The sequence below is a fragment of the Bos javanicus genome, chromosome 3, assembly GCF_032452875.1.
Source record: "Bos javanicus breed banteng chromosome 3, ARS-OSU_banteng_1.0, whole genome shotgun sequence".
NCBI lineage: Eukaryota > Metazoa > Chordata > Mammalia > Artiodactyla > Bovidae > Bos > Bos javanicus.
The window spans coordinates 35,032,872-35,060,560 of NC_083870.1; the positions used below are offsets into that span (position 1 = coordinate 35,032,872).

The 27,689-nt window shown below is 40.5% G+C and overlaps 2 protein-coding genes across 4 annotated transcripts in view; one reads left to right on the forward strand and one right to left on the reverse strand.

The window, feature by feature from the left end:
- The first annotated feature begins 611 nt into the window (after positions 1-611).
- On the forward strand, positions 612-12,507 carry HENMT1 (HEN methyltransferase 1). 3 transcript variants are annotated; one of them, XM_061410999.1, is made up of 8 exons: positions 612-1,073; positions 1,842-1,910; positions 5,462-5,509; positions 7,771-7,883; positions 8,741-8,875; positions 10,509-10,688; positions 11,237-11,411; positions 11,924-12,507. In XM_061410999.1, the coding sequence occupies exons 1-8, from the start codon at positions 747-749 to the stop codon at positions 12,332-12,334; spliced, it is 1,458 nt and encodes a 485-aa protein (XP_061266983.1). In that variant the 5' UTR covers positions 612-746; the 3' UTR covers positions 12,335-12,507. The 3 variants fall into 3 exon arrangements, with proteins under 3 accessions (XP_061266983.1, XP_061266982.1, XP_061266984.1); XM_061410998.1 differs by having other exon boundaries at positions 613-1,073; positions 5,462-5,590; XM_061411000.1 differs by having other exon boundaries at positions 985-1,073; positions 1,820-1,910; positions 5,462-5,590.
- An 8,781-nt stretch (positions 12,508-21,288) lies between these two features.
- Positions 21,289-27,689, reverse strand: part of EEIG2 (EEIG family member 2) — an 81,568-nt gene continuing 75,167 nt past the window's right edge. Inside the window, exon 11 of the mRNA XM_061411001.1 lies at positions 21,289-25,299. Within this exon, the coding sequence (XP_061266985.1) occupies positions 25,257-25,299 (43 nt within the window). The 3' untranslated portion in view covers positions 21,289-25,256. The remainder of the gene's footprint in view (positions 25,300-27,689) is intronic.

Here is a 27,689-nt window from a genome sequence, read left to right on the forward strand (position 1 = left end):
TTGCCTGGAGAATGCCACGGACGGAGGAGCCTGGTGGGCTACAGTCCACGGGGTCGCAAAGAGTCGGACACGACTGAGCGACTTCACTTCACTTAGTGGGTTATTAATTCATTAGTAAAACCAGATCGAGTCTCTTAAATAGGACTAAATTCCTCTCCCAACCGCAAAGGCAGCTTCGTGTCTCCTCTCCTCTTTAAGTTCTTCTCTCACATATTAGAAAGAAATAACTTTTGAGGTGTTAGGTTGAATCTCTGCAAGGGAAGGGCAGACGATAAAGTAACTTTTCTAAGAGGTCAGATACTTGTGTCCCCAGCATGCGGTAGTTACCAGTTGGAGGTTTGCGGACTAAGGTGTCAAGGCTTTTCTGAGTTCAGATGTTACCGACAGAGCTTTTAGGCAGCCCACGGTCCCCTTTAAGGTCCGTGTGGATTGTTCTGGGGATGGGAGTGTTAGCCGATTCGGACGCGAGCGGCTGCTCGGCTCGCGCTCAGCCCGGTCGCTCCTCTTGGCACTTTCCATTGGCCGGGACCGTTTTCGGCTCTTTGCCGCGCACGGGGGGAGCCACGAAGCCAACAGCCGTCGGAGCCCGGCGTCTTGCTCGCGGCCCCGGACACGCCGAGCGAGGTGCCGCCTCGGGCCAACAGTCGCGGCTCCTGGCCGGCTGGGGCGGGTCGCAGCTGCTCGCGAGGGGGGGACGTGGCAGGGACCGTGGTCCCCCCGCCAATGTGCGGATGGAGACTTAAGACATGGCTCTGGGAAATGAGCCACAGACGCCGTTAAAAGACACAAACCCGATGTCTTGGAGCCAAGAGCCTAGAAGAAAGGAGCTGAATCCGGAGCTGGGCTCCGGACACCTCGGGCGGAGGAGTAGGGAGTCCCCGGGGCAGTGCTCGCTGCGCAAGTGTGGGCGGAGCAGGTGTGGCGGGGGGCGGGTAAAATCACGTGGTGAGACCGCGCGTGCGCCAGTGTCTAGGGCCGGGCCCGGAGATAAATGCGGCCGCCGCTTTGAGGCATCCGCTCTTCTCCGCAATGTCCGCTGGTTGGCCGCGCGCGGAGGTGCTTCTTACAGAAAGGTAATAGTTGCATCCACTCATGCTCTCTTGAGCTCTCTTGAGGAGGGTTTACCAGTTAACGATTTAGGGATGTGTCTACATTTTAGACTGAGTTCTAGTTGATAGAGGCAGATGTGCAATAGAGAACTAAAAATGTAAAATTCAAGGCCAGTAGTGAATTGGGTATGTGCTGGAACGTATATGCTTTCCTTGTGTCTCAGCTGGTAAAGAATCCGCCTGCAAATGCGGGAGACCTTGGTTCAATCCCTGGGTTGGGAAGATCCCCTGGAGAAGAGAAAGGCTACCCACTCCAGTATTCTGGCCCGGAGAATTCCATGGACTGTAGTCCATCGGGTGGGTGGCAGAGAGTCGGAAACGACTGAGTGACTTTCACTTAGGACACTTTTCTCTTTAAAAATTACATTTTGACCACGTGTGAAAGAGTAGTTGAAAGCAATTTGAGTGACGTTGAGGACTTTAATGAAATAGTCACAACTGATAGAATTGTTAGTTTTAATCAAACTGATAGTAAAAGGAAAGAATGGGTGTTATTGCGTGTGTTTGGTGGAGCGGAAGGTTACTTAGGCAGCCGTACTTTCTTTACTATTGTCTGAAGCTGTGCTTTCTGGATACATTCTTTGGGTTAAATGATACTTTAATGTGGATTAAACGTAAAGAGAAGGGAGAAACCTCGCTCTCTTCCTTCCCAATGATCTAGGCAGCGGCTACTAAGCCCAGCTTTTCCTCTACAAAAACTGTATTTACAGCCTGGTCATTGCTGATTCCTAGGGGTTGAAGGAGACAGCTGCACTTTTGTTTCAACGAAACTTGAAAACAGTGGCGGAAGACAACATGGAGGTGAGGCTTCCCCTCGTGCCCTGCTGTGTGACTCTGGAGTCATCCCCGTGATGCACTGTGGGGTACATTCCTCCCTCGCCAACCCTGGGATGTAGGTTCTAGGACACCGCGTGCATACTAAAATTCGCGGATGCCCGTGTCCTTTTTATAAAATGGTTGTAATTCACGTGGTTATTGAGTACTTAGGATGTGGCTTTAACAACTGAAGAATGGAACTGTAGTAGACTTTAAAATTAATTAAAAATATTTCATTATTGGAAAAAATGGAAATATGTTTGGAATAACTTGGGTATGTGAATCTTTTTAAAGGTACCTTTTTTTGACATTCAAATACAGATAAAGCATTTCTGATTTTGAAATATTTCAGATATATTAGTTAATTATACCTTAAAACTATTAAAGATATGCTATGAGAAGGTTGCATATTTGCATATTTTTTGAACAGCAATGCTCTAGTGCATTTTGGATTTCTTTATAAGACTGTATACACAAGTCAAGAAGCAACAGTTAAAACTGGACATGGAACAACTGATTGGTTCAAAATTGAGAAAGGAGTATGACAAGACTGTATATTGTTATACCTTGCTTATTTAAGTTCTATACAGAGTACATCAGGTGAAATACCTGCCTGGATAAATCAGAAGCTGGAATCAAGATCAGTGGGAGAAATATCAACAGTCTCAGATATACAGATGATACCACTCTAATGGCAGAGAGACAAGAGGAACTAAAGATCCTCTTGATGAGGGTGAAAGAGAGGAGTGAAAAAGTTGGCTTGAAACTCAACATTCAAAAAACTGATCATGGCATCTGGTCCCATCACTTCATGGTAAATAGAAGGGGAAAAAGTGGAAGCAGTGACAGAATTTTATTTTCTTGGGCTCCAAAATTACCGCAGATGGTGACTGCAGCCATAAAACTAAAAGATGCTTGCTTCTTGGAAGAAAAGCTATGACAAACCTAGACAGCATATTAAAAAGCAGAGACATCACTTTGCTGACAAAGGTCTGAATAGGCAAAGCTACGTTTTTTCCAGTAGTCATGTACAGATGTGAGAGTTGGACCAGAAAGAAGGCCAAGCACCAAAGAACTGAGGCTTTTGAATTGTGGTGCTGCAGAAGACTCTTGAGAATCCCTTGAACTGTCAGGAGATCAGAGCAGTCAATCCTAAAGGAAATCAGTCCTGAATATTCATTGGAAGGACTAATGCTGAAGCTGAAACTCCAATACTTTGGCCACCTGATAGAGCCGACTCATTGAAGAAGACCCTGTTGTTGGGAAAGATTGAAGGCAAGATTGAAGGCAAAAGAAGAAAGGTGCAGCAGAGGATGAGATGGTTAGAAAGCATCACTGACTCAGTGGATATGATTTTGAATTTGACCAAACTCTAGGAGTTAATGAAGGATGGGGAGGCTGACATGCTACAGTCCATGAGATTGCAAAGAGTCAGACATAACTTCGTGACAAAAAAACACCAACAATAATTTAGGAACAACAGTAACAGTAGTTATGGATTAATCATGACATTATTTTGTAATGGGAGTCATGTCAAGGAAATTTTGACATTTGTAATAGGAAAACTGCTTAGGACTATTGCAATAAGAACATTGCTTTAGGGGAGAGAGGTGGGGCCCAACTCTATGCAATAGACACCTGGGGATATACAGCATGTGAGCAGAGTAAGGGAATCAGTGGATGGAAAAGAGAGGAGAACCCCATCAAGGGTATGGGGTTCTTGCTAAACCTATTTGATAGGATTCTGAAGGTGGGCCAGTGTGATCACATATTGAAGTGGCGGATGAAGTGTGTGATCAGATATCAAGTGTGGGTGACTTAACAGGATACCTGCTAAAACTGTGGTAGGCCAGCCAAAGACAGGACAGGGTTCAGGAAGGTGTAGTCAAAAGAGGGCACAATCTAACTTCAGTTTGGTTAAGGAGAGTCTTTTTCAGTTACAGACAGTTTCTAGCCTCCTGACCACCTGGACCCCAGGGCTTCCCTGGTGTTTCAGTGATAAAGAATCTGCCTGCCAGTGCAGGATACGCAGGTTCAAGCAACTCCTACAGCTCAACTCCAGAAAAATAAATAACCCAATCAAAAAATGGGCCAAAGAATTAAATAGACATTTCTCCAAAGAAGACATACAGATGGCTAACAAACACATGAAAAGATGCTCAACATCACTCATTATCAGAGAAATGCAAATCAAAACCACTATGAGGTACCATTTCACACCAGTCAGAATGGCTGCGATCCAAAAGTCTACAAATAATAAATGCTGGAGAGGGTGTGGAGAAAAGGGAACCCTCTTACACTGTTGGTGGGAATGCAAACTAGTATAGCCACTATGGAGAACAGTGTGGAGATTCCTTAAAAAACTGGAAATAGAACTGCCTTATGATCCAGCAATTCCACTGCTGGGCATACACACTGAGGAAACCAGAATTGAAAGAGACACGTATACCCCATTGTTCATCGCAGCACTGTTTATAATAGCCAGGACATGGAAGCAACCTAGATGTCCATCAGCAGATGAATGGATAAGCAAGCTGTGGTACATATACACAATGGAGTATTACTCAGCCATTAAAAAGAATACATTTGAATCAGTTCTAATGAGGTGGATGAAACTGGAGCCTATTATACAGAGTGAAGTAAGCCAGAAGGAAAAACACCAATACAGTATACTAACGCATATATATGGAATTTTGAAAGATGGTAACAATAACCCTGTGTATGAGGCAGCAAAAGAGACACTGATGTATAGAACAGTCTTATGGACTCTGTGGGAGAGGGAAAGGGTGGGAAGATTTGGGAGCATGGCATTGAAACATGTAAAATGTATGAAACGAGATGCCAGTCCAGGTTCGATGCACGATACTGGATGCTTGGGGCTAGCGCACTGGGACGACCCAGAGGGATGGTATGGGGAGGGAGGAGGGAGGAGGGTTCAGGATGGGGAACACATGTATACCTGTGGCGGGTTCATTTTGATATTTGGCAAAACTAATACAATTATGTAAAGTTTAAAAATAAAATGAAATTAAAAAAAAAAAATCTGCCTGCCAATGCAGGATACGCAGGTTCAATCCCTAGGTCTGGAAGATCGCCTGGAGAAAGAAGTGGCAACCCACTCCAGTATTCTTGCCTGAAGAATTCTATGGACAGAGGAGCCTGGTGGGCTAGAGTTGGACACAACTTAGCATATATGCACTAGCTGGACCCCAGGCCTTACAGTTCAGTGTGGCTAGGAGACTTATGATTGTTTTATTAAATGAATTCATAAGTAATTTTCCCTTCAACTGACCCTGAGTTATAGGGGGCATTAAAGTCAGATGATAATTTAAAAGACATGAAAGGAGGCTTAAATGAAATGAAGTGTGGAGGAAGTACAGTGCCACCTAATCTTAGGATTTGAGGTGATTCAAGGGCCTATGTATTCTATGAAGTGGTTGGGGGAAATAAAACTTTTCTCTTATTTAATTCCTGAAGTCATACATGATTAGAACACTTACCTTTTTTTGTTGTTGTTGTTATTTATAAACTTTCAGTGCAATAGTGTGGTTGATGGAAACGTTGAAGAAGTTCCCAGCAAGAAGGTAATTAAATTTAATCCTCCATTATACAAACAACGTTACCAATTCGTTAAAAATTTAGTGGAGCAACATCAACCCAAGAAGGTAGGTATTTCTCTTTCCAGATATTTGCTAATAATGCCTTCTGTAATGCTTTGTCAAATAAAAATATCTTAGTAAGGACCTAACGAGTAAGCAGAGGCTATACAAAAGCACTTTTGCAAGGGGGGAAATGGTTTGCAATAGGGAGAGCATCTGTCTTCATGGGCAAAAAGGAATTTTCTTTTATAGAGAGGAGGGTGAGGAGAAGTAAGATAAAAGAGTGGTGTAATTGGATAGAGGAAGGTGTGAACCTTGAAACCAGCCTATTACCAGGGAGCAGTCCTTGGCTAAATGTAGTCCAATGTTCAGGGGCCTGGAGGGAGGAGAGAATTTGGGGACAAGTAGTCAAGGTAATCATTCTAAGCAAAGAATGGGAACACTAGGCAACGTCTGTGAGTGTGGGCAAGATGGTACCTTCTGAAAACTCTTTGTGGAAGTACAAAGCATGGGGGATAGGAGCACAGAGCTCAGGTAAAATTCAACATTGCAAGTTTCAGATGTGAAGGAGATCTTGACATTTTACCACTGGATGTGATCTTCATGTGGTTCACATTTCTAGAGCATTTAGTCCGCACATCAGGTAGACAAGTCTTGTGGACAGAGATACTGTGGTTCTTTTTAACTAGATAATAATGGTGGGGGAAGGCAAGGAGCACTTGGCATCCATCCGCTTTCCCTTTGTAGCAGAGGTATGTGATCAGTGCTGGCACTGGATTCTCTCTTGGTGACACTTCCCTTCTGTGCCAGTTCTTTTTTTAAAAAAATATTTTATTTATAGATTTGGCTGTGCCAGGTCTTAGTTGTGGCATATCGGATCCAGTTGTCTGATCAGGGACCGAATCCGGGTTCCCTGCATTTGGGAGTGTGGAGTCTTAGTCACTGGGCCACCAGGGAAGTCCAGTGTTTGGATTTCATAGGACCAGGGAAACTGGCTAGCCCAGTGAACATCTGAAGTCTGTAGGGCTAGTTACAGGCTAAAGGATGGTCGACTTAAGAAAATGGTAGCTTCTCTCATGAATTAAATTAATCTTTACAGACTTCTCTCTACTAGGTGGTTTACAGTTAGTGATAGGGCTCATATATATTTAGTATAGTTTCAGCTCCATTCTTTCTTTATACTATTATATAGTATATAATATACTATTTAAAAATTAGTGCAGCTCAGTGCTTCTGTGATATGCTTTCTGTAGTTAAGATTTTCCTTTTTCATTTCTGTGCTCCCCTTCTCCCACCATTCCATAAATGTGCCTGCCTCAAAGAGGAAAATTAGTGAATAACCATGGGTGCAACTCAGATACTGTGTATCTTTTTGGGTGTTGGTACTTTTAAGTGTTTGTCATGAGTTATCTTCATTTGCCCTTTTCATAAAGTAGACTTCAGAAGTATATAGATAACCCTCTGTGGTTAATGAAGACTATTGTGTGATTAAGAAAGTCAGATATAATAAAAATCTTAAGAATGTACAGTAGGTTCTCATTAGTTAGCTAAAAAAAAAAAAAAAATCTTAAGAATGTATGTGAATATAAGTTAAGGGGACTAGATTAACAGATTAGACCATATCCTAGTCCGTTTGGTCAGTATCCTTTTTTAAATCTTGAAGCTTCTCAGAGGCACAGACCCCTCTCAGAACACTTGGCCTGTCATAGGTGCTGTTCCTATGCCAGGCCCCTAGGGTTTACCTTGACAACGGAATTAGTTTATTTATTTCTAATTATTTAGTTTTGCTTGTGCTGGGTCTTCACATCTGTGCAGGCTTCTCATTGGGGCGGCTTCTCTTGTTGCAGAACACAGGCTCTGGAGTGCGGGTTTAGTAGTTGTGGTGCATGGGCTTAGTTGCCCTGCGGCATGTGGAATCTTCCCAGACCAGGGAATCAAATCTGTGTCCCCTGCATTGGCAGGCAGATTCTTAACCACTGGACCACCAGGGAAGTCCATGAATTAGTTTACTGTCCAAACACTGTAGTAGGTCTTGGGAAGTTAACAGGACCTATTTTTCCCTCTAGGTTTTCAATGTATCAGGTTAATTTCCTTTTTATTTTTCTACCAAAAAGGTATGTAATTTTTCTATCAAAAATATATTATGTAATTTTACTGATACCCAACTCTTTCTGGAAAAAAAATGCTTGATCATATGTGATTTTTGGCTATAATGTCTTTGAAATAACATTCTTTCTCATCTACAGGTTGCAGACTTGGGGTGTGGTGATGTTTGCCTCTTAGCGATCTTAAAATACCAAAAGTGCGTTGAAGAGCTTGTTGGAGTAGATATTAATGAGGGGAGACTTAAGTGGAATGGGTAATACTGAATTCTCCAAAATAATTATGCATTAATCTAAAACCAGTGGCACTATTAATTATAGTTAGAGGAAGTATTTTTTTTTTCTTGGTCACGCCATGCAATTATGGGATCTTAGTTTCCCGCCCAGGGATTGAATCCAAGCCCTTGGCAGTGAAAGTTTGGAGTCCTAACCAATGGATTGCCAGGGAATTCCCAGATGAAGCATTTACTTACACCAGCTCTATACAACTTGTTTAAAAGAAGGCACTATGAGAGCCGCAGGCTCACCAAATAATGCCTTTACCGTGACACTAATTGGTTCTATGTTGTGAATAATATCTAGAAGTTCTGTTTACCTATGTAGAAAGTATAGCCTCAATTCAGTAATTAAGGCCATCAAAGCACTGCAAATTCAGTTTCAAATGGCAAAGTCCAATGCTGAACACCAAGATAACATAGCAGAGGATTTAAATTGCCACAGCACTGGGGCAGAGGCCCAAGGCCTCCTTCAGTGTGAATGAGTTGCTTGCTCATACATGACTTCTACAGTTCCTTTTAAGAATGTTTTTCTTCTAAAGAACAAAAAATTGAAAAATCACTGATCCAGAGTGAGGAGAGAGAACCAAAAGTATTAATAATGAGAGCAATATCAAATATAAAAATCTTGTTCTCGTCGGCCATTTAATGCCTCATGAGAGAGGAAGTTACCCTGGGACCTTGTGCTTAATATGGCAATTCATGGAAATGGGCTATGTCAGACTTAACCAGTGTAGGCAGGAGATAATTTATCAGAGGGTCAGAGTTTCTGTAGCTGGTAAGATACTCTAAATAGATTATATGTGTGCAAGTGTTCCTTCTGCAATAATGCTTTGCAGGTCAAGGCTGTCCCCATGTGTAGGGGATCATCTGGATCCCCGAGAGCTGGATTTAGCGATTACCTTGTATCATGGCTCTGTTTTAGAGAAAGACTGTCGTTTGCTTGGATTTGACTTGGCAGCATGTATTGAATTGTAAGTATGAAACTGGTTCTTACTATACACATTCATTTGGAAAATATGAATTAATCAGTCTCAGTAAAGTTAGTATGCTAAATATTTGTCATAATCTGAGTTATTTGTGGAGAAAATTGCTTGTCAGTTGGGACTGGGTTTTCACTGGCTTTTTCCAGCTTTTTGTTTGGAGATGATTTCAAGTTTATAGGTTAAGATAGAAAATGTATATAGTACCACCAACACCCATCTCCTTTATCCTGATTCACAGGTGAACATTTTCCATATTTCCTTTATCTTATGTACATGTGCTCTCTTGTTTCCCTCAGTCTCCCTTTCCCTCCACACATTTTTTTTTCTGAACCGTGTAAGTGTAGGTTTTACTCTTTGCCCCTAATAAATTCAGTATTAAACAGCCAGTTCCCTTTTTGTTATTGGTGGTGCCTCATGGCTTGCAGGATTTTAGTTTCCTGACCAGGGACTGAACCCAGGCAATAGGAGTGCAAGCACCGAGTCCTAACCACTGGACCACCAGGCAGTTCCATGGTTCTCTTTATTTTTAATAGGAGTATTTTTCAGTTTTGGCTCTTAATGATTAGATTCCTGGAATACAGTAGAGCTCTATATTTGGGTCCTCAGGTTGTTCGATCTGGAGGCACTAATGTCTGTTTGTCCCTGGGGAGGTTAATTTTGCTCTCTCCAGTCAAGGTGTGTTTGTGCTTGCTTAGCTGTATAATTACTGCCTTCCAGCCCCAAATAAGCAGCATGGAGACTGCACACCATGCACATATCTTGTTACTCATCCATATTTCCCCCCTTAACTTGCCTATATTATATGGTGGTAAATATTTTTTTGTGGTTTCAGCAGTTCTTTGTATTTACTAGTCAGGAGCCCTCCCACCTCAGTTAACCATCATCAGTGTGAACTCATGAATTCCTGTGTTTTTTTTTTAATGGATTGTGACTGACTTTATTTTGTTACTCATATCTTCCCATGATTGGTCAACAGCAGTGGAGGGATCCTTTCAAGCTGGCATCTGTATCCTTGTGATATGTCTGGTTTTTGTTTTTTTGAGCACTTACTTCCTGTTATAACAAGATGTACCAGACTGGTTGTCTACCTTTCCTTCCTCATCTGCCATTTCTGGTTCCTTTTAATGGGAAATGGTATTCACAAACCAAAATATGTCTCTAAATGACCTTTAATAGTAGTTAAGTATCTTATTCTAGGGTCAGTTTGCCTACTATTGTGCCCAGATTTCCAGTGTTTAGTAACGTGTTCTCTAGAGCAGTGTTTTTATTTCTTTTGTATTTCCTATTGCCTGGCACACAGTAGGTGCCTAATGCTTGAAATGACTGACGGAGAACATTAGAACATTGGTTGAAGAGCAAGGCGCAGTGATCAGTGTCATCTATGTGTAGCCTGGGTCTGAATGTCATTTTTAAGATTGACTGTTCCATTGTATCTATCAGTTTGCGTATCCATCATTTGTTTATTTTTAATTGCCTTTTGGCTATTGTGAAAAACGTCAAACTATGTTTCTCTTATCTGGTCTGAGAGGTCCATGGTTAGACATTGTTTTGCTAAATCAGTTAGGGAGCTACTTGCAAGTGAAGCTGGGTTTCATTATATCTTTCTCACTGACCACTTTAGAATAGAACATTTTGATTCAGAAGATCTGGCGAAGTTTCCTGAAGTTGTCTTTGGGTACATGTGTCCAGCCATGATTGTCATCAGCACACCAAACTCTGAATTCAATTCCCTGTTTCCATGTGCAGTCTTTAGAGATTCAGATCACAAATTTGAGTGGAGCAGACTGCAGTTTCAGACCTGGTGAGTTCTTAAGTGTCTTTTTTGTATGTGACTACACTGGAGTTTTAAACCATATGAAATCTTAGTATCTACGGTTACCATAATAAGTTATTTCTTACTTTACTCCAACAAAATTGATTCCCAGAATGCAACTTGGCATATAATCATTAAGGAACTACCATATTTGGGCATTTATTTTCTCTGTCGAGTGTCGAAAGTGTGTGTGGGCACTGCTACCTTTCATGTGAAGGTATCAGGAGTTATCTCCCAGAATGGCGTGACAGATGGTCATGTTCTGGCAAAACTGCAAACCCAAATAGGAGCTGGGATTATAGCCCTTCTGGTTTCCTTGTCCCTGCACGCTGTTCCATATTCTTATGGTTACTGGGAAACTCACACTGTCATTGCCTTAATGCGCTTTGCAGAAATAAGCAAAGCCAGTGATATGGCCTCATGTGATGTTGTAGGAATTGCAGTTTATTTTAACTTGTAATTTTTATGTTCTGTCCTAACTAGAAATGGTTGTTTTAGTTTAGAAAATCATCTTTTCTCTTTGTTTTATTTTTTAGGGCTTTAGATGTGGCCAGTCGCTACAATTACTCGGTGGAGTTTACTGGTGTGGGGGAACCACCCACAGGAGCTGAGGATGTTGGCTATTGTACCCAGATAGGGGTCTTCCGGAGAAAAGCAGAAGCAGCTGAACTGGCTGTTTTGGAACATCATGGTGAACATGTTTATGAAGTTGTGAGTGTTCTTTGTATTCTCAGAGCAAGTTCATTTACTGGGATGGTGAGATAAGTCCCCATTAGAGAGAGGTGTGAATGACATTCTTTTGAGGAGAATCCCATGCCCCATGATCTCCCAAAGCATGTTACAGAGATGATCTGCTGGTGTCTTGGAAATACTTCCCCAGCAACTGTGCACTCCACCCCCATCTTCGTAGTCTGTTAGGAAAGAGGAAAAGCAGCAGCAGTTTCTGTGTAGCTTGATTTAGGACATGACTTGAAATTGAGTCTTGAAGCTTGTCAGACCCATTTTGTTTGAGGAGATGTGTATGGTAAAGAATATGTTGAAGAATGTGTCTATATGCCAGGAATTTTTGACCCTCACAACTGGGACATTCACAATAGGTAAGGTTTGACATGTTCATGTGCTTAATTATATATACAGTTAATTCTAATGTGCTGAAAAGTTACTAGTGGTTTTGAAAATTTTTCTTCTATTCCAAATCTTTTTTTTTTTTTTTGCTCCTTCAGGTTTATACAACCTCATACCCAAGTTTACAGCAAATAAATTACCGTAGACGTGTGGTGATTTATCTAGTGTACCGAGAAGTGAGCAGATTGAAACAGAAATACCAAGTGAGTTTGAGACAGCATGAATTGGAGCCTGAGTTCATAGCCCCTGGCAACCAGACAGGAGAATTCACCTCAGACCTTCCAGTTCCAGTACTCACTGAAGATGACAAAGCCATGGAGATAGCTCCCCAACCTTTCTGTATTGAAGATAAGTTTTACGTACCCCTGCAAAGAATCATTGCTTATCCCAGGCTGGGGCACTTATGCGGTAATGTAGAGAAGCTGCGCGAGTTCCTTGGTGACGTGATTGAACTGAACTGTGATGGTTCTGCGGTGAAGGTTGACTTGAACGATTGTAGTGACTTTTGAGCCATCCTTACGTCCTGAAATTCAGGATCTTCACAATAATTGGGCTCATTTAGAATTTAAACGTTGTGCAGTCATAATTGAGGTAGCTTTTCATTTTAAAATCACCTAACTTTTATGGTTTTTGGTGTGTGTGTGTTGAATGTTGATATTAAAGAGTTTTAAAGAAAACTGAATTATCTAGTAGTGTTTAAAACCTTTTTCCAGGGGGTAGAGTAGCTTTAAAATCTCTCCCTCCTTTGAACTTAATTCTAACCTGTGATACTTAGCCTAAAACACATATACAACAGGAATGCAGGTATTTGAGAGAACAAAACCTCAACAGTCAAAATATTTGCCCATGGGATTTGAGTTTCGCGCTCTGGAGCTTACTGGCTGGAGTTGGGGTGGTAGTAGCAGTAGGAGAAAGAGAAATATAGTTTCTTGTATTGGGCTTCCCTGGTGGCTCAGATGGTAAAGAATCTGCCTGCAATGCAGGGAACCCGGGTTCGACTCCTGAGTTGGGAAGATCCCCTGGAGAGGGGAATGGCTACCCACTCTAGTATCTTTGCCTGGAGAATTCCCTGGACAGAGGAGTCTGGCGGGCTGTAGTCCATGGGGTCACAAAGTTGGACATGCACGTAATAAGAAAAAACGTTGTCTAAATGAGACGTTTTTCCTGAAGCATGGCAGTGCAGAGGTTAGCCAACCAAGAGACTGCTGTACACACACGGACCCCTATGCAAGCGTATGTCCATCTTGCCATTCCACTGTACTTCATGTGCACCCTGGGGACAGAGATGGTTGTTTGAGCTTTAGCTACCACTTGGCAAGTTCCAAACCAGTGAAAAAGAAAAGGGAAGGGACAGAGGGCACGTGCCAGCTGTCTGGTAAGGTTTTTTGCACTGCTCCTGATTCTTGGCCAGATGGAAGTCTCATGGTCAGGCCTTACAGCAAGGGATGCTGGGAAGTGGAGCCTTTTATTTTGGGATGCCATGTACCCATGTGGTAGGCTTCTGCCAAAGGACATTGTGGCAACCTGCCACAGCTGGAATGTCCTGAAACAAGCCGGGGCTATGCAGACTGGGTACCTGGGAAGGGCTTCCTTGGGGAGGAGGGGGAAGGCTGTAATTCTCAAGCTGAGTTTAGAAGGGCTAATAATTAAGTAGATGGAAAATGGATTTGGTGGGGGATGGTGAGTAAAAAAAAGGGATTCTGGGAGAGAACAGTATTAATCAGACTGTTCTATCAGATCCCCTCTGTGTACTTAACACTGATTTTACTCCTAGAGGCATGCAATCTAGACTTTTGTACCCCCACCCTGCCCAAAGGGCCCTCTGTCCTCACCTTTCTAGGCTTATACAGCTTTCTAGCGTTTCCTTCTCATTGCTCTTCTGTTATAGCCAAGATCTTCTAGCCTAGACTCCAAAATTTACTTTGTTCAGGCTTAATCACCTCCCAGAAGTGTTTAAATGCCCATGACTACTGTGAGTGATGTTCCCCGTGGCTCCCTCACTTCTCTGTGGCTCCTGTACCTGCCGCCTTCTTGATTTGTCTTTACCTCCCTATCTTGATACAAGCCTTTATTTGCATGTTGAATGGTTCTAAGTTGGGGGTCAGCAAATGCTCCTCTGGCGACAGAGTAACTTTCAGTGTTGCAATATGCAACTGCATGAGCTGACTGGAAAAGTGAACACAATAATTCTACATGTCTTTCTGAGACGGAATAATTAAATGTCTGATTTAAAGAAAACAGCACTGGCAACCCTACTCGTATCTGTATACATGATGAGTTGCATGGTACCTCGCCAGGTTCTAAGTGTGATACCCATGGAGTGTGGGTACCTGCTGAGATGCAGTATAGTCTCCTCCAGCCACTCCTCTGTTATTCTTGCCTCCTGCTCGCTTTACAGTCATGCCCAAGGGCAGCCCTCAGCTCACTGGAAACCAGCTCCCCAGGGTGCAGTGCTGGAAGGCCTGTGGCTTTTCCTGACTTCAAGGATAATTTGCTAGGTGGTTTCTGAGAAGTGACATAATCGTATTTGAAATGTCACAATTATGTCTTGCTCCCTCCCCTTCCTGTTTGTGGGCTGCATATTCGTATGCAATTTGGTGAAGTGTTTTACATAATTTAAAAATCTTTTCATTGATGGAATTTAAAGTAAACTTCATACAATTTTTTTTTTTTTTTTTGGCTATGCTGCATAGCTTGTGGGATCTTGGTTCCCTGACCAGGAATAGAACGTAGGATCTCAGCAGTGAGAGCACAGAGCTCTAACCACTGGACCACTAGGGTATTCCCTAAACTTTATTGACTTTAAACTTTATAAACTTGAAAATTTTTCTTTAATGCCTGCCTTTGGAAACATCGCTGGGAACCCACTTCCTCTCAAATTCATTGCTTTTCTAAGACAGTCCACTATTCTTTACAGAAGTCCAGTGGATAAAATACCTATTCTGATATCAATTATTTCATATAAATGGTATAGATTTTGATGCAGCTTTATCATTAGTAATATAAAATTCATTTTCATCTATTTTTATCCCATTCTTTTTAATGACTACGTATGCTTTTTAATAAAGTGGAAATAGTACTGCAAGTTCATTCTGAAACCCAGACTGCTCATAAAGGTGTGAAGAAGAAATCCCTCAACAGTTTGCACCCAGCCCTTCCATTTCACTCCCTAGAAAACTATTAAAAGTTTTTTGTTCCCCAATAAAGTACAAGTAAATTCCAGTTTTGCAAAGACTAGTGGCCTTTTAGGGGGGCAGCTTTTTTTTTCTCCTAGGAAAACCATTTGAATGGGTCACACTTTTGTAACTATAAAGGCCTTAAGAATAGCAAACTTTGCTCCACGGAATTAAAGTACACTGTATGACTGTGAAAAAGGTTGTTCTGTAGGAGGAAGAGTTTTATTTGCAGATTTGCTTGGAAAGTGACCAGCACTGCCACCATCATGGCCCACCCACCAGGTTAGATTGAAATTTATGCTACTCGGTATTAGCTGGAACTTACCGGCCCTTGTTCTGAGTGAAATTTGCCTGTAATTCCTGTTTGCATGGTCTGGGCAACTCCAAAACCCCTTTAAGGATTTCTGCACAGCTCACAGCACTCCCTTGTAGTGCAGTTGAGATGTGAAACTGAGCCCCTTCAGTGTCTCAAGACATTCCACACAGCCCCAGGCTCGGCACCCTTCCCTTAGCTTCTCACCTCCTCACCCCTCTTTCCTTCCTAAGCCCCCTGTCTACAGCATACCCAGCAGTTCAGCTCTCTTTGAACTGCTCTCAAGCCTCTGGGGCTCATTTCTGTCAGGAAGTTATTCCAAATGAAAGTAATTTCTTTGATTAGAGTTTGGGTACCAACAAAATTACCTCATTATAGCTGGTACTGTGGAGACTGAGCTAAGCAGCTGTAGGCTGGAGGCCAGGGACTGAGCGCTGCCAGCAGTGCCATGGCAGACGGAGTCTTCCTAGATTATACCTTCATGGAGCATGCAGGTGTTAACTGTGGTCAACATGGTTTATCACTGAATGTGGTGCACATCTTTGGGGATATCCAGAAGTAGGGAATATTTAAGAGTATTGGTAAGATCTAGCAAGCCAGCTGGTAGGAGCTGGAAGTCAAGTTTGTACAGTAAATGTTAATTTCACCTCTTTTGCAACTAGTTTTTGATGCCACCATTAGCCTAGTTATACACCTGTCTTAATTGTCAATGGCCTCTACCCGTTCACCTGTTGGGTTCTAAGTTCCTATTAAACTGTATGTACTCTGTGCCAGCATTGCTCCCTGCTCCATTTCATCCTGTATTATATGCTATGACCAGACCTGAAACTAGTCAAACTCTGGTCATTCTGTTCTTTCCTGGAAGTGCTGCATTGCTTCCTATTTCCACACCTCATCCCACACTTAGAGATTTTGCCTTCATTGAATCGGCTATGTTTTCCCACTGCCATTGTCTTTGTCCAGCCTTGTCCCTCTGGAATCCCTTTATCATGCTGACCTCCCAGTCTTTTCTAGGAGGAATCATGTCATTGAACTTACTGAATCTTTGGTTAATTCCATACTAAAAACAGTTTTGCCTTGTTTAAGTAGAATATGCAATGCTTTAAAATCTTTTAAAGTGCTTGAAATTTTTAAATTTAGTACTGAGAACATATAAAATGTTTTTCCTTTGGTCTTAATTCCAAAGAATATAGGAATATAGGGGAAAGAAGAGCCAGACACAGGCTCATGTGGGAGAGGCAGTTTTGAACAGAATCACTTAAGTTCAATACCAGAAGGTGGCATACTTTTCCCACTTAAGAGTAAATGCATTCATTTGCTTTGAGGACTCCCTATAAATACAATGCAAAAAAGAATTCTAGTTATGCCCATTTTCTGTAGATGTTTGAAGCTTTCGCTATGCATATTCAGGAAAATCACTGCTGAAATGGTTTCAAGATCTAGCAGTGGAGTCAGTTTCTTGAAGAGAAATGGTTGAAGAGACATCTCCACTTAGCTGAGCTGTAATGCATAGGGATGGGGTCTAAACTAATTCATACAGAATGGTTTTGCATTTTGTTATTACATGGTCCCTATGGAATAGAGATCACTGATTCATGGAGTGTCTAAATTTAAGCCTTTTCTGTTTATGTTTCCTAAATTTGTGTTACATCTTGTGTAATGTGGGATGGGTTAGCTCCACCAAAGATTGCATATGATGCAAAGGAAAAGAAAGGTTTCATTCCCTTACATCTGCTGCAACCAGGTATATGCTATATATGTACAGGAAGGAAAAGGTAAAATAAGGTGAAAGAACGGGGAGGATGTAAGGAGGAAGGGAGAAAAAACTAGGTGTTGAGGAAAGATGGAGCAAGTCATAAGAAGGCTGGGCCCAGTAACCCCATGCTTGAGATATGGGCAAGAACGTCTGAAGGGACAGGACACAAACAGATTGGAAGAATTAATACTGCTAAAATGACAACACTACCCAAGGCAATCTACAGATCCAGTGCAGTTCCTAGCAAGATAACAAGGACGTTGTTCACAGAACTAGAACAAAACTTTAAAAATCTGTATGGAAAAAAAAGGACCCAGAATTGCCAAAGCAATGCTGAGGAAAAACAGCAAAGCTGGAGGCATAACCCTCCCAGAAATCAGGCTGTACTACAAAGCTACAGGATCAAAACAGTGTGGTATTGGCATAAAAACAGATACACAGATTAATGGAACAGAGTAGAGCGCCCAGTGATAAATCCACATAACTATGCTAAATTAACCTATGACAAAGGAGATAAGAATATATAATGGAGAAAATCTCTTCAACAAGTGGTGCTGTGAAAGCTGGACAGCTATATATATGCTATGTATATGAAATTACAATGAATGTTCAATGAAATTAGAACATTGCCTCAGCATATACAAAGATAAACTCAAAATGGTTTAAATACCTAAATTTAGGACGTGATGCCATAAAACTCCTAGAAAAGAACACAGACAAAACATTCTCTGACATATCATAAGAATGTTTTCTTAGGCCAGTCTACCAAGGCAACAGAAATAAAAGCAAAAATAAACAAATGGAACCTAATGAAACTTAAAACTTATATGTTCAGCAAAGAAATGATCAATAAAAAGACAACCTATGGAATGGGAGAAAATATTTGTAAATTATATGACTGATAAGGGGTGAATAGCCAACATACGTAAAGAGCTCATACAACTCAACATAAAAAGACAACCTGATTAAAAAATGTGTAGAAGATCTGAATATTTTTTAAAGAAGACATACAGATGGCCAAGAGGCACGTGAAAAGATGCTCAACGTTGTTAATCATCGGAGAAATACAAATCAAAACCACAGTGAGATAACCACCTCACACGAGTCAGAATGGTATCATTAAGAGCTCAAATAACAAATGCTGGTGAGAATATTGAGAAAAGGGAACCCTTGTACACTATTGGTGGGAATGTAAATTATGTGCAGTCACAGTGAGAAAAAAATATGGCAGTTTCTCAAAAAATTAAAAACTACCATATGACCCAGCAATTCCACTCTTGGATATATACCTGAAAAGAAAAAACTAATTTGAAAAGATATGCACCCGGATTTTCATAGCATTATTTACAAGATCAACAGATGAATGGATAAAGATGTGGTACATATACATTCAGTGGAACACTGCTGCTGTTGCTGCTGCTAAGTCACTTCAGTCGTGTCCGACTCTGTGTGACCCCATAGAGGGCAGCCCACCAGGCTCCCCCGTCCCTGGGATTCTCCAGGCAAGAACACTGGAGTGGGTTGCCATTTCCTTCTCCAGTGCATGAAAGTGAAAAGTGAAAGTGAAGTTGCTCAGTCATGTCTGACTCTTAGCGACCCCATGGACTGCAGCCTACCAGGCTCCTCCGTCCATGGGATGGAGTGGGGTGCCATTGCCTTCTCCAGTGAAACACTACTCAGCCATAAAAACAAGATTTTGCCATTTGCAACAACATGGATGGACTTGGAGGGTATTAAGTGAAATAAGAGGATGATAAATACTGCATATTATGAATCTAAAAAATAAACTAGTGAATATAACAAAGAAATTTACAGATATAGAGAACTTATATACACTTACAAAAAACCAACTAGTAGTTACCAGAGTAGAGGGGAAAGAAGGGAGGGGCAGGACAGGGGTAGAAAACTATTGTTTTTTAAATATTTATTTATTTGGCTGTGCTACATCTCAGCGGCAGCACTGGGGATCCTTGGTCCTTGCTGTGGCATGTGGGATCTTTAGTTGTGGCATGTGGGATCCAGTTTCCTTACCAGGGATCAAACCTGGGACCCCTACTTTGGGAGCTCTGAGTCCCAGCCACTGGACCACCAGGGAAGCCCCCTCCCCCCAGGGGGGGTGGTTCAGGATTAAAAATTTCAAATTATTAAGTATAAAATAAGATATAAGGATATATTATACAACAGAGGGAAAATAGCCAATATTTTATAACTATAAATGGAGTATAAGCTTTAAAAATTGTGAGTCACTAGACTTTATTTTTCTGGGCTCCAAAATCACTACAGATGGTGACTGCAGCCATGAAATTAAAAGATGCTTACTCCTTGGAAGGAAAGTTATGACCAACCTAGATAGCATATTCAAAAGCAGAGACATTACTTTGCCAACAAAGGTTCGTCTAGTCAAGGCTATGGTTTTTCCTGTGGTCATGTATGGATGTGAGAGTTGGACTGTGAAGAAGGCTGAGCGCTGAAGAATTGATGCTTTTGAACTGTGGTGTTGGAGAAGACTCTTGAGAGTCCCTTGGACTGCAAGGAGATCCAACCAGTCCATTCTGAAGGAGATCAGCCCTGGGATTTCTTTGGAAGGAATGATGCTAAAGCTGAAACTCCAGTACTTTGGCCACCTCATGCAAAGAGTTGACTCATTGGAAAAGACTCTGATGCTGGGAGGGATTGGGGTCAGGAGGAGAAGGGGACGACAGAGGATGAGATGGCTGGATGGCATCACTGACTCGATGGACGTGAGTCTGAGTGAACTCCGGGAGTTGGTGTGATGGACAGGGAGGCCTGGCGTGCTGTGATTAAGGGGGTCGCAAAGAGTCGGACACGACTGAGTGACTGATCTGATCTGATCTGATGCTGTATACCTGTAATTTTATTTTTTTATTTTTTAAATTTTATTTTTAAACTTTACAATATTGTATTAGTTTTGCCAAACATCAAAATGAATCCGCCACAGGTATACCCGTGTTCCCCATCCTGCATCCTCCTCCCTCCTCCCTCCCCATACCCTCCCTCTGGGTCGTCCCAGTGCACCAGCCCCAAGCACCCAGTATCGTGCATCGAACCTGGACTGGCGACTCGTTTCATACATGATATTATACATGTTTCAATGTCATTCTCCCAAATCTCCCCACCCTCTCCCTCTCCCACAGAGTCCATAAGACTGATCTATACATCAGTGTCTCTTTTGCTGTCTCGTACACAGGGTTATTGTTACCATCTTTCTAAATCCCATCTATATGCGTTAGTATACTGTATTGGTGTTTTTCTTTCTGGCTTACTTCACTCTGTATAATAGGTTCCAGTTTCATCCATCTCATTAGAACTGATTCAAATGTATTCTTTTTAATGGCTGATTTAAACTGTACATCAACTATATTGAAAAAAGTCTGAGGGGACAGATGAGAGGCTCCTGCCAGGTTCTGCTGTGATCTGGCACAAAGTCACCTGCAGTGATCCTGTGTACTGAGGAAGAGGTTTGAGGGTTTCACCTAGAGTGGCCACAGCCCACCCCACTTCTGCCAGCAAGCAAGGTACTTTCTCCTTAACTTATGTAACTTTTCATAATCTGCACCATCCCGGGAAGTCATGACGGTCTCAAGGATCTGGGTTCAAACTCATAGTGAACCGTAGTTCTTTATTAACTTTAAATTGTTATAATTCGATTATCTGCAGAGAGAATATGTTGATGTTTTCCCTCTCTGTGAGGACATTTTAGTCAAAAAGAACAGTCTGTACAAAGGTGTGGTGACCATGAATATCATTTAAAGCCATGATTTTAACCTCAAATAGTGCCACACTTATTGACCATGTTTTGTCTTAACACTAGAATTAAGATGTGTTTGTAGATGCTACACAAAGACAAATTTTTGGCTTGATCAAACTCTTAAGTGCCTACTATGTGGCATATTCCTAACATTAGCTTTTATGTTCTTCATCATAACCAGAAAGATTTGGTGGTATTATCTCCATGCTAGATTAGAAAACAGGTTCCGAGGGGAGTTTGAATTCAAATTCAGGTCTGTCTGATTCCAGAGTCCATGCTCACAGGACCGTAGAGAAGTCTGTAAACCTGGTATACTACTTGGTCATAAATAAAGGGAAGCCCTAAGGAAGAAGTTATACACTGGTCCTTTCCTTTTGGTTTTCTTTTGTTGGCAAGAATCTGGTAGATTTCTGACAGAATCTTAACTGAAATTTTAAAGGATAACAACATTCTAAACTTTAAGATATGATTTTTATTGAACATGTGTAAGATTCACCTTTACATTACTCATATTTTACAATAAAAAATTAGTTTTGATAAAAAAAAAGGAAAACATTTCCTGGATTAACAGTTGGAAAATTAACAAAAAATATAAATATGAAGGTCATTTTCCATGTATTAGAGATTAGAATACTAATGGAATCACTTCAATAAAATTTTATTCATAAGCATTTACATGATTACCCACAACTCTATCAACTTCCAGAGGATCAAGTAAATGTATAAGAGGAAGGTGATCCCCAAAATAAGACATATCTCCAAAAAAACCAAACTGAATATACCCTAAATGTCTTCCTGTACATGGGATTTGGTCAATGAGTATAGTATCAGAAAGAGAATTCTTTGTTTTATACATAGGATGAACATAAACACTTGTGAATGTGGAGTTTGTTGTCCACATAAATTAAAAATGTTGCAAATTTTGTCACCTGGAGAGTAGTTAGAGATGACCCACATGACCATTTAAAATATACTGTGAATATATATTATCTTCTAAAAAGTCATATATAAGGGAATAAGGCCTTTATATCCAAAGCAGTCTTAAAACAGGTTAATATAGGCCTGTTTCATCCTTTGTATTTTTAGACTTCATATTCTTTAACATCTCAGCTATTAAGACTATGTACAGTACCTAAGCCAACATATGAGTAATGGCATAACCCAATTTCAACTATAGTATAGGTTATATTAACATGACGTACCATCCAGGAGAACTGACCAAGCATAATTTCTGAACTGTCCCAGTTAAAGATCTGTTAAAATGCAATCCTGTCACATGAGCCCAGTCTCTTTCAGAACATTATCATATATAATGGAAGTGTAACAATTTCAGAGAACTTCAATGAAGTATTTAATCATACTATTAGCATGAACGTTCAAGTAGTCTGTTAGCATGGAAATCTTAAAATTCTAAAAATACTTCTGGATGTTTTAATATATCAAAACTCATTGACAACTGAATATGTTTTGACTGGAAGCTAGAAGATTATTTTCCCTTCTAGCAACAAATGGGCTAAGTGGTAGACGCTCATGGTTTTTACTTAAAAAACAACAAGCACATACAGTAGTTTGGACAGCACTACTCTGATAGTATTTTGCTGGAATGGGTTGGTGGACTTAAGGATTTTTGGTCAAGACTTTCTCAGATTCTAAGTAACCAATCTGAATCAGTTGTCTGTATACAGAAGGCTTCACCACCACCATTGCCAAGGGGAGTCGACAGTGCGTGTGTAAACTAATGGCCCAGGGCCTGCTCTGCCCTTTTCGACCCTTCACATCCTCTCTAATCTTGGTCACCAGCACAAGTCACAGTAAGTGCCCCCCCCAAGGTATTTAAGACACTTCATTATCTGATCAGAAATACTTAGCTTTAAAAGATCATGAATCCTTTTTACGAGGGTAAGATTAGGAAAAAAAAAAAGTTATACATCTGCAAATTCTCCAAGACTAGGTGATATAAATATTAGATTTTAATATTAAAAAAATAAAATTTGTAATATTTAAGTTAAAAATTTATTAAGATTAAGTTTTCAAATTTATTTTCTAAACTCAAAATGGAACCAAAAGTGGACTTGGTATTTAATAAGTTTTTTTGAATAGCTACATGGTTAAGATATTAATAGTACAATAGTTTAAGAAAAACTAGAAAGTAAGACACATAGGTCCTTCAACAAATATTTTCGAGGACTCTAAATCTAGTTGCAAAGTATGCTGACAAAACACAAAATAGAATAAAATAAATCCAGACTTTCACTGACTACAGTGGACACTGTCATCTTTTTTCTTCCTAGTGTTTCTACTTATTAAAATACTGGTTATATTTACTACTACATTAATCAAGATGTATCTGGTGACTGCTCAAAGGCACGATTTTCAAAATCTCTCCACATTTTGTTTTTTAAAAAGAATTCTCTATCATCTTAACTACCAAGAGCCAGTCTTGTATTGGGCCAAGGGCAGTCAACGATGAATAAGATGGGGGCAGTGTCCTCACCATGGCATCGCTTATGTATCTGAAGAACGTCATCATGGAACCTAACTTACAATCTAGTTTTCATAATCACTTTCAAAACTGCAAAATCATCTGTAGAGATGCCAATAAAAAATACAGAACTAATGCTTTGAAAATAGAAAAATAGTTTTTAAGACGTCATACTAAATATCTCTCTAAACAATATCTTCACATCTCTTTTAAAAACTTTGATTTTCTTCTTCCCATAATATATAATGAATGGATCAATTCACCTGTTTATTCATAGACAGCAAGTCTTTACCACTTAAGGTAGTATTTTCCTTGGTTAGACTAAAATGTTCAGGTCAGTGTTTTTCTTCAAATCTTAACAAGAAAGTTTAATAAGTCAGAAAATTCTATCTTTCAACATTCAAAATATCCCAAAATAGGGTGTTATCTCTTAAAAAAAAATCAGCATCTATTTATAAAAGTAGTACTGAATTAATTTGGAATACCCAATCACTGAAATATTAAAAAAAAACCCTAACCTGAATTATTCAAACACTTTCAAACCTCTAAATTTGGATATTAAAATAAATTTTCTTTAAAAATAATATTTTTTCCCTCATTTTGCCAACATGGAAATACTAGACCAAAGTAACTCTAACACACTATATTTCTTGGACCTGGTTTGAAAGTTAAGGACCGGGAATTACTGGTTCCATAGGAGCAACATTCTTTTTCAGTGACTAATTGAGTCCAAGAAAACTGAGATCTTTCCACACAGAAACTGTCATGTAAGACCAGAAAAACTCTTGAGGTTTATCTGCTGTGCTATTTAACTGGATCCAGATCAGATATTCTTACTTCTACTTGATGTATGTTGTATTCTATTCTTGCCTCAAAATAACTGATTTCTGATGCAGCAAAGAAGAAAACAAAACAACGGGTCCATGTCAGTAAGGTCAAGTGGCTATCCCTTGTTCTTTATCCATTACCTCCTTGGAATAATTTTCAGTTTCATGTCAGCTTGAATCTTCAGAGAAAAGGCAGTTTTGTTTCTGACTGCATCTCAATTTTCCTCCTGTTGTTCTAATATTTGACTCCTAAACCCAGCAGATATTATTGTTAGTTAACAGAGCTCTTACGTTAGGGCATCTTATGGAAGCTTAACATACTGAATCTTATACTTCTCTTAGTCTTTCATATAGCACTAATGGGAATTCTGCAGCTCATCTAATATTAACAAGTAATGACACATACTGCATAATAATAGCATTATACTCATTCATGTATCTCAGACTTAAATAACACACACTTGTTTTTCAATTTATGACTGATTTGTTTAGAATTAAGCATTTTACATATTTAAACTGTAGTATAACACTTTCCCAAAGCACAAGCACCCACATTTTATATCAATTATTGCATCAAGAAGAGTGAATAAATTTAGTACAATACTGTAGGGAGTATAATATGGAAGATTTCCTTCCCAGGAATTATACCTATTCTTGGCAGAATTTATAGTTTAAATTATTTTCACTTCTTGTCTCGCAAACACAAAATTTAAAAGCTAGAGCCAAATTTGTCGAACATTGTCTATCACAGGTTTGACACTTAAACACTAAAACTATACTCATATGTATAGTGTTTTTTCCCACTGGATGTTTTTACAGAAAAAGCAGGCTTTTCATTATTATGTGCAGTGACCACAGAGGCCGTGTTCCTATAACCACACATGGCACACTGCTCTGGTACTGCCATTCCGATGTTCCCTGTTGGTAGGTGAGAAAGAGTGGCGGGCACCTTCAGAGAAGAAATCAGTGTTGGCTTTCCTCTTGATAGACGAACATGCTTCATTTTTTAATAGGTTCATTTGCTCTAAGTGCTGGAATAAAGTGCCTTAATTGCTCAACTGCCCACATCTTAAACCCACAGGGAAGCTTCAGTTCACCAGCTTGACTTCTAGCGTTTGATCACAACTTGTTCATAAGCTCCAGACCCCACCCTAAAAAGAGGGAAAAGACAAAACAAAACTTCAGACTTGTGAGCTGCAGTGTTTAAAATTGTTCCAGTTAACCTTGTCCCCAAAGAGACAGTGCATTAGACATTTTCTACTTGATTTGATATCCACAAGGCTTATAGGTATCACAGAGAAAGTCTTAAATGTTTATTAACTGCTGCACTGGGATTAGTCTGGTCCCTGATCACCTCATACTTATTCCCATGTAATCTAGAAATGTTTCCAAATTCTTACTGTGTCAACATACTGTGTTAACATGTTTATATATAAATCCGAAATATATTGACTCTGGGTTCAGATCTTGCATTGAGTTAACCCATGACAGTTTCTAGTAGCATTAGTAGTGTGGTGGTGTCTTTACATACTTAACCTGGAAGTGCAAAATTTATTTTAGTCGAACGCAAATATCTTTGTAAGTGGTCCTCTTTGTAAGTGGTCCATATTATAAATTATATCCATGTAAATGCAGATTGAAGGGGAAAATGATCTTGAAGAGGGATTTATTTCTTTACAAGCTTGGTTTGTCAGACTGCTGGTTGTCTCCCACATCTACTCTCCCCCTTTCCATGGTTTTAGCTAGGTACAGGTTGCTTGGCTTGAGAGCACATTTCCTAAACTCTTTTGTCTGTAAGTGTGGCCTTGTGACTAAGTTTCCCCCAGGGAACATGAACGGAGACATGCCAACTTCTTCCTCACTTACTTAAAGGGAAATTGCTTGCGCCTTGGACGAGTAGCAATTTTGACAACACAGGTTAAAGAGAATGGTAAAGGACAAAACAGAGGTACCTGCATCAATGAATCACTTCTGGGGCAAATTTGTCCCTCCAGGCTAGTCATTTTATTTTGGAGTCTCTTTATTACAGCAGCTTAGCCTTTGCCCTAATATGCCAGGTACTATCTGACCTCTATTAATGAAATATGGAGAATACTAAAAGACTTAAAATTTGCAAGCTTTGTGAATAAAAGTATTTAGAAATACTTAACGGCTTCATCAACAGATTTTCTTTTTTTTCTTTTTTGCTATTTTTGATGCACTTGGTGCCTTGGCCTATGTTACAATGGAATAAATATGCATGTTCCTTCTATTGTTTCTTGGTCTAGGATAAGGTTTGTGTGTGCGTGCTGAAGGAAAGCACAGCATTTTTCGAAAGGTACCAAGCCAGGAGTCCAGGGCAGGTGATACTTAAAACACCCAAACTAGGAATTCCCTGGTGGTCCAGTGGTCGGACTTCCCAGGTTGCGCAGTTGGTAAAGAACCTGCTGCCAGTGCAGGAGATGCAAGTTTGATCCCTGGGTCTGGAAGATCCCCTGGAGAAGGGAATGGCTACCCACTCCAGTGTTCTTGCTTGGAGAATTCCATGGACAGAGGAGCCTGGTAGGCTACAGTCCACAGGGTCACAAAGAGTCAGAAATTCAGAGAGTCAGAGCTGTGACCACACATACTCACTCCAGTGGTTAGGACTCTGCTGATGGCATGGGTACAATTTCAATCCCTGTTGGGGAGCTAAGATCCTATAAGCTGTGGGGTGCAGCAAAACACACACACACACACACACACACACACACACACACACACAAACAAAAAACCCACCCGAACTCCCCTAATAAAGGTTTTCTGTAGCACTGTAAATTGTCTTTTTGTTGGCACTGGATTTATTTTTGGATGAGGCTCTTTCTACCCTTTCCATTATCCCTCCTGAATAAGTAGGAGGAAAGCTAAAGTGGAGTTGCATGGACGGAGGGTATCACTGCTCAAAGTTAACACCAGGCTCCAATCTCCTCACTGGTCAAGATAACAGGGGCTGCTGCTACCGCTGCTAAGTCGCTTCAGTCATGTCCCACTCTGTGCGACCCCATAGACGGCAGCCCACCAGGCTCCCCCGTCCCTGGGATTCTCCAGGCAAGAACACTGGAGTGGGTTGCCATTTCCTTCTCCAATGCATGAAAGTGAAAAGTGAAAGTGAAGTCGCTCAGTCACGTCTTAGCACTCTGAGCATACCAGAGATCAGTAAGACCAGAAGTAACTACCATGACTGGTCTCTGCCCTTAATGGAATTTTAAGAGGAAATTTTAAAATTATAAAAAATGGAAGTAGTAGTAACCACTAGTAATGGTGATTACTAGTCCACCATGGACTGACTGGAGTTCTCAGTTTCTTGCTCAGGGACTTCTCTTCTAATGGATTCATTCTACAGAAGAAATAGGAACACCTTCAGCAGAACACCAGTGAACACTCTTTCATGTCTGCAGATAATCAGAATTTGAAGGAACCCCAATAAGCGCCACTACACAGTGGCTTTCAGATGTCCTAAAGTGGTTCTGTTTCTCGAAGTGATGGAATAATAGGAACCAGACAACTGGATAGAATATATGGA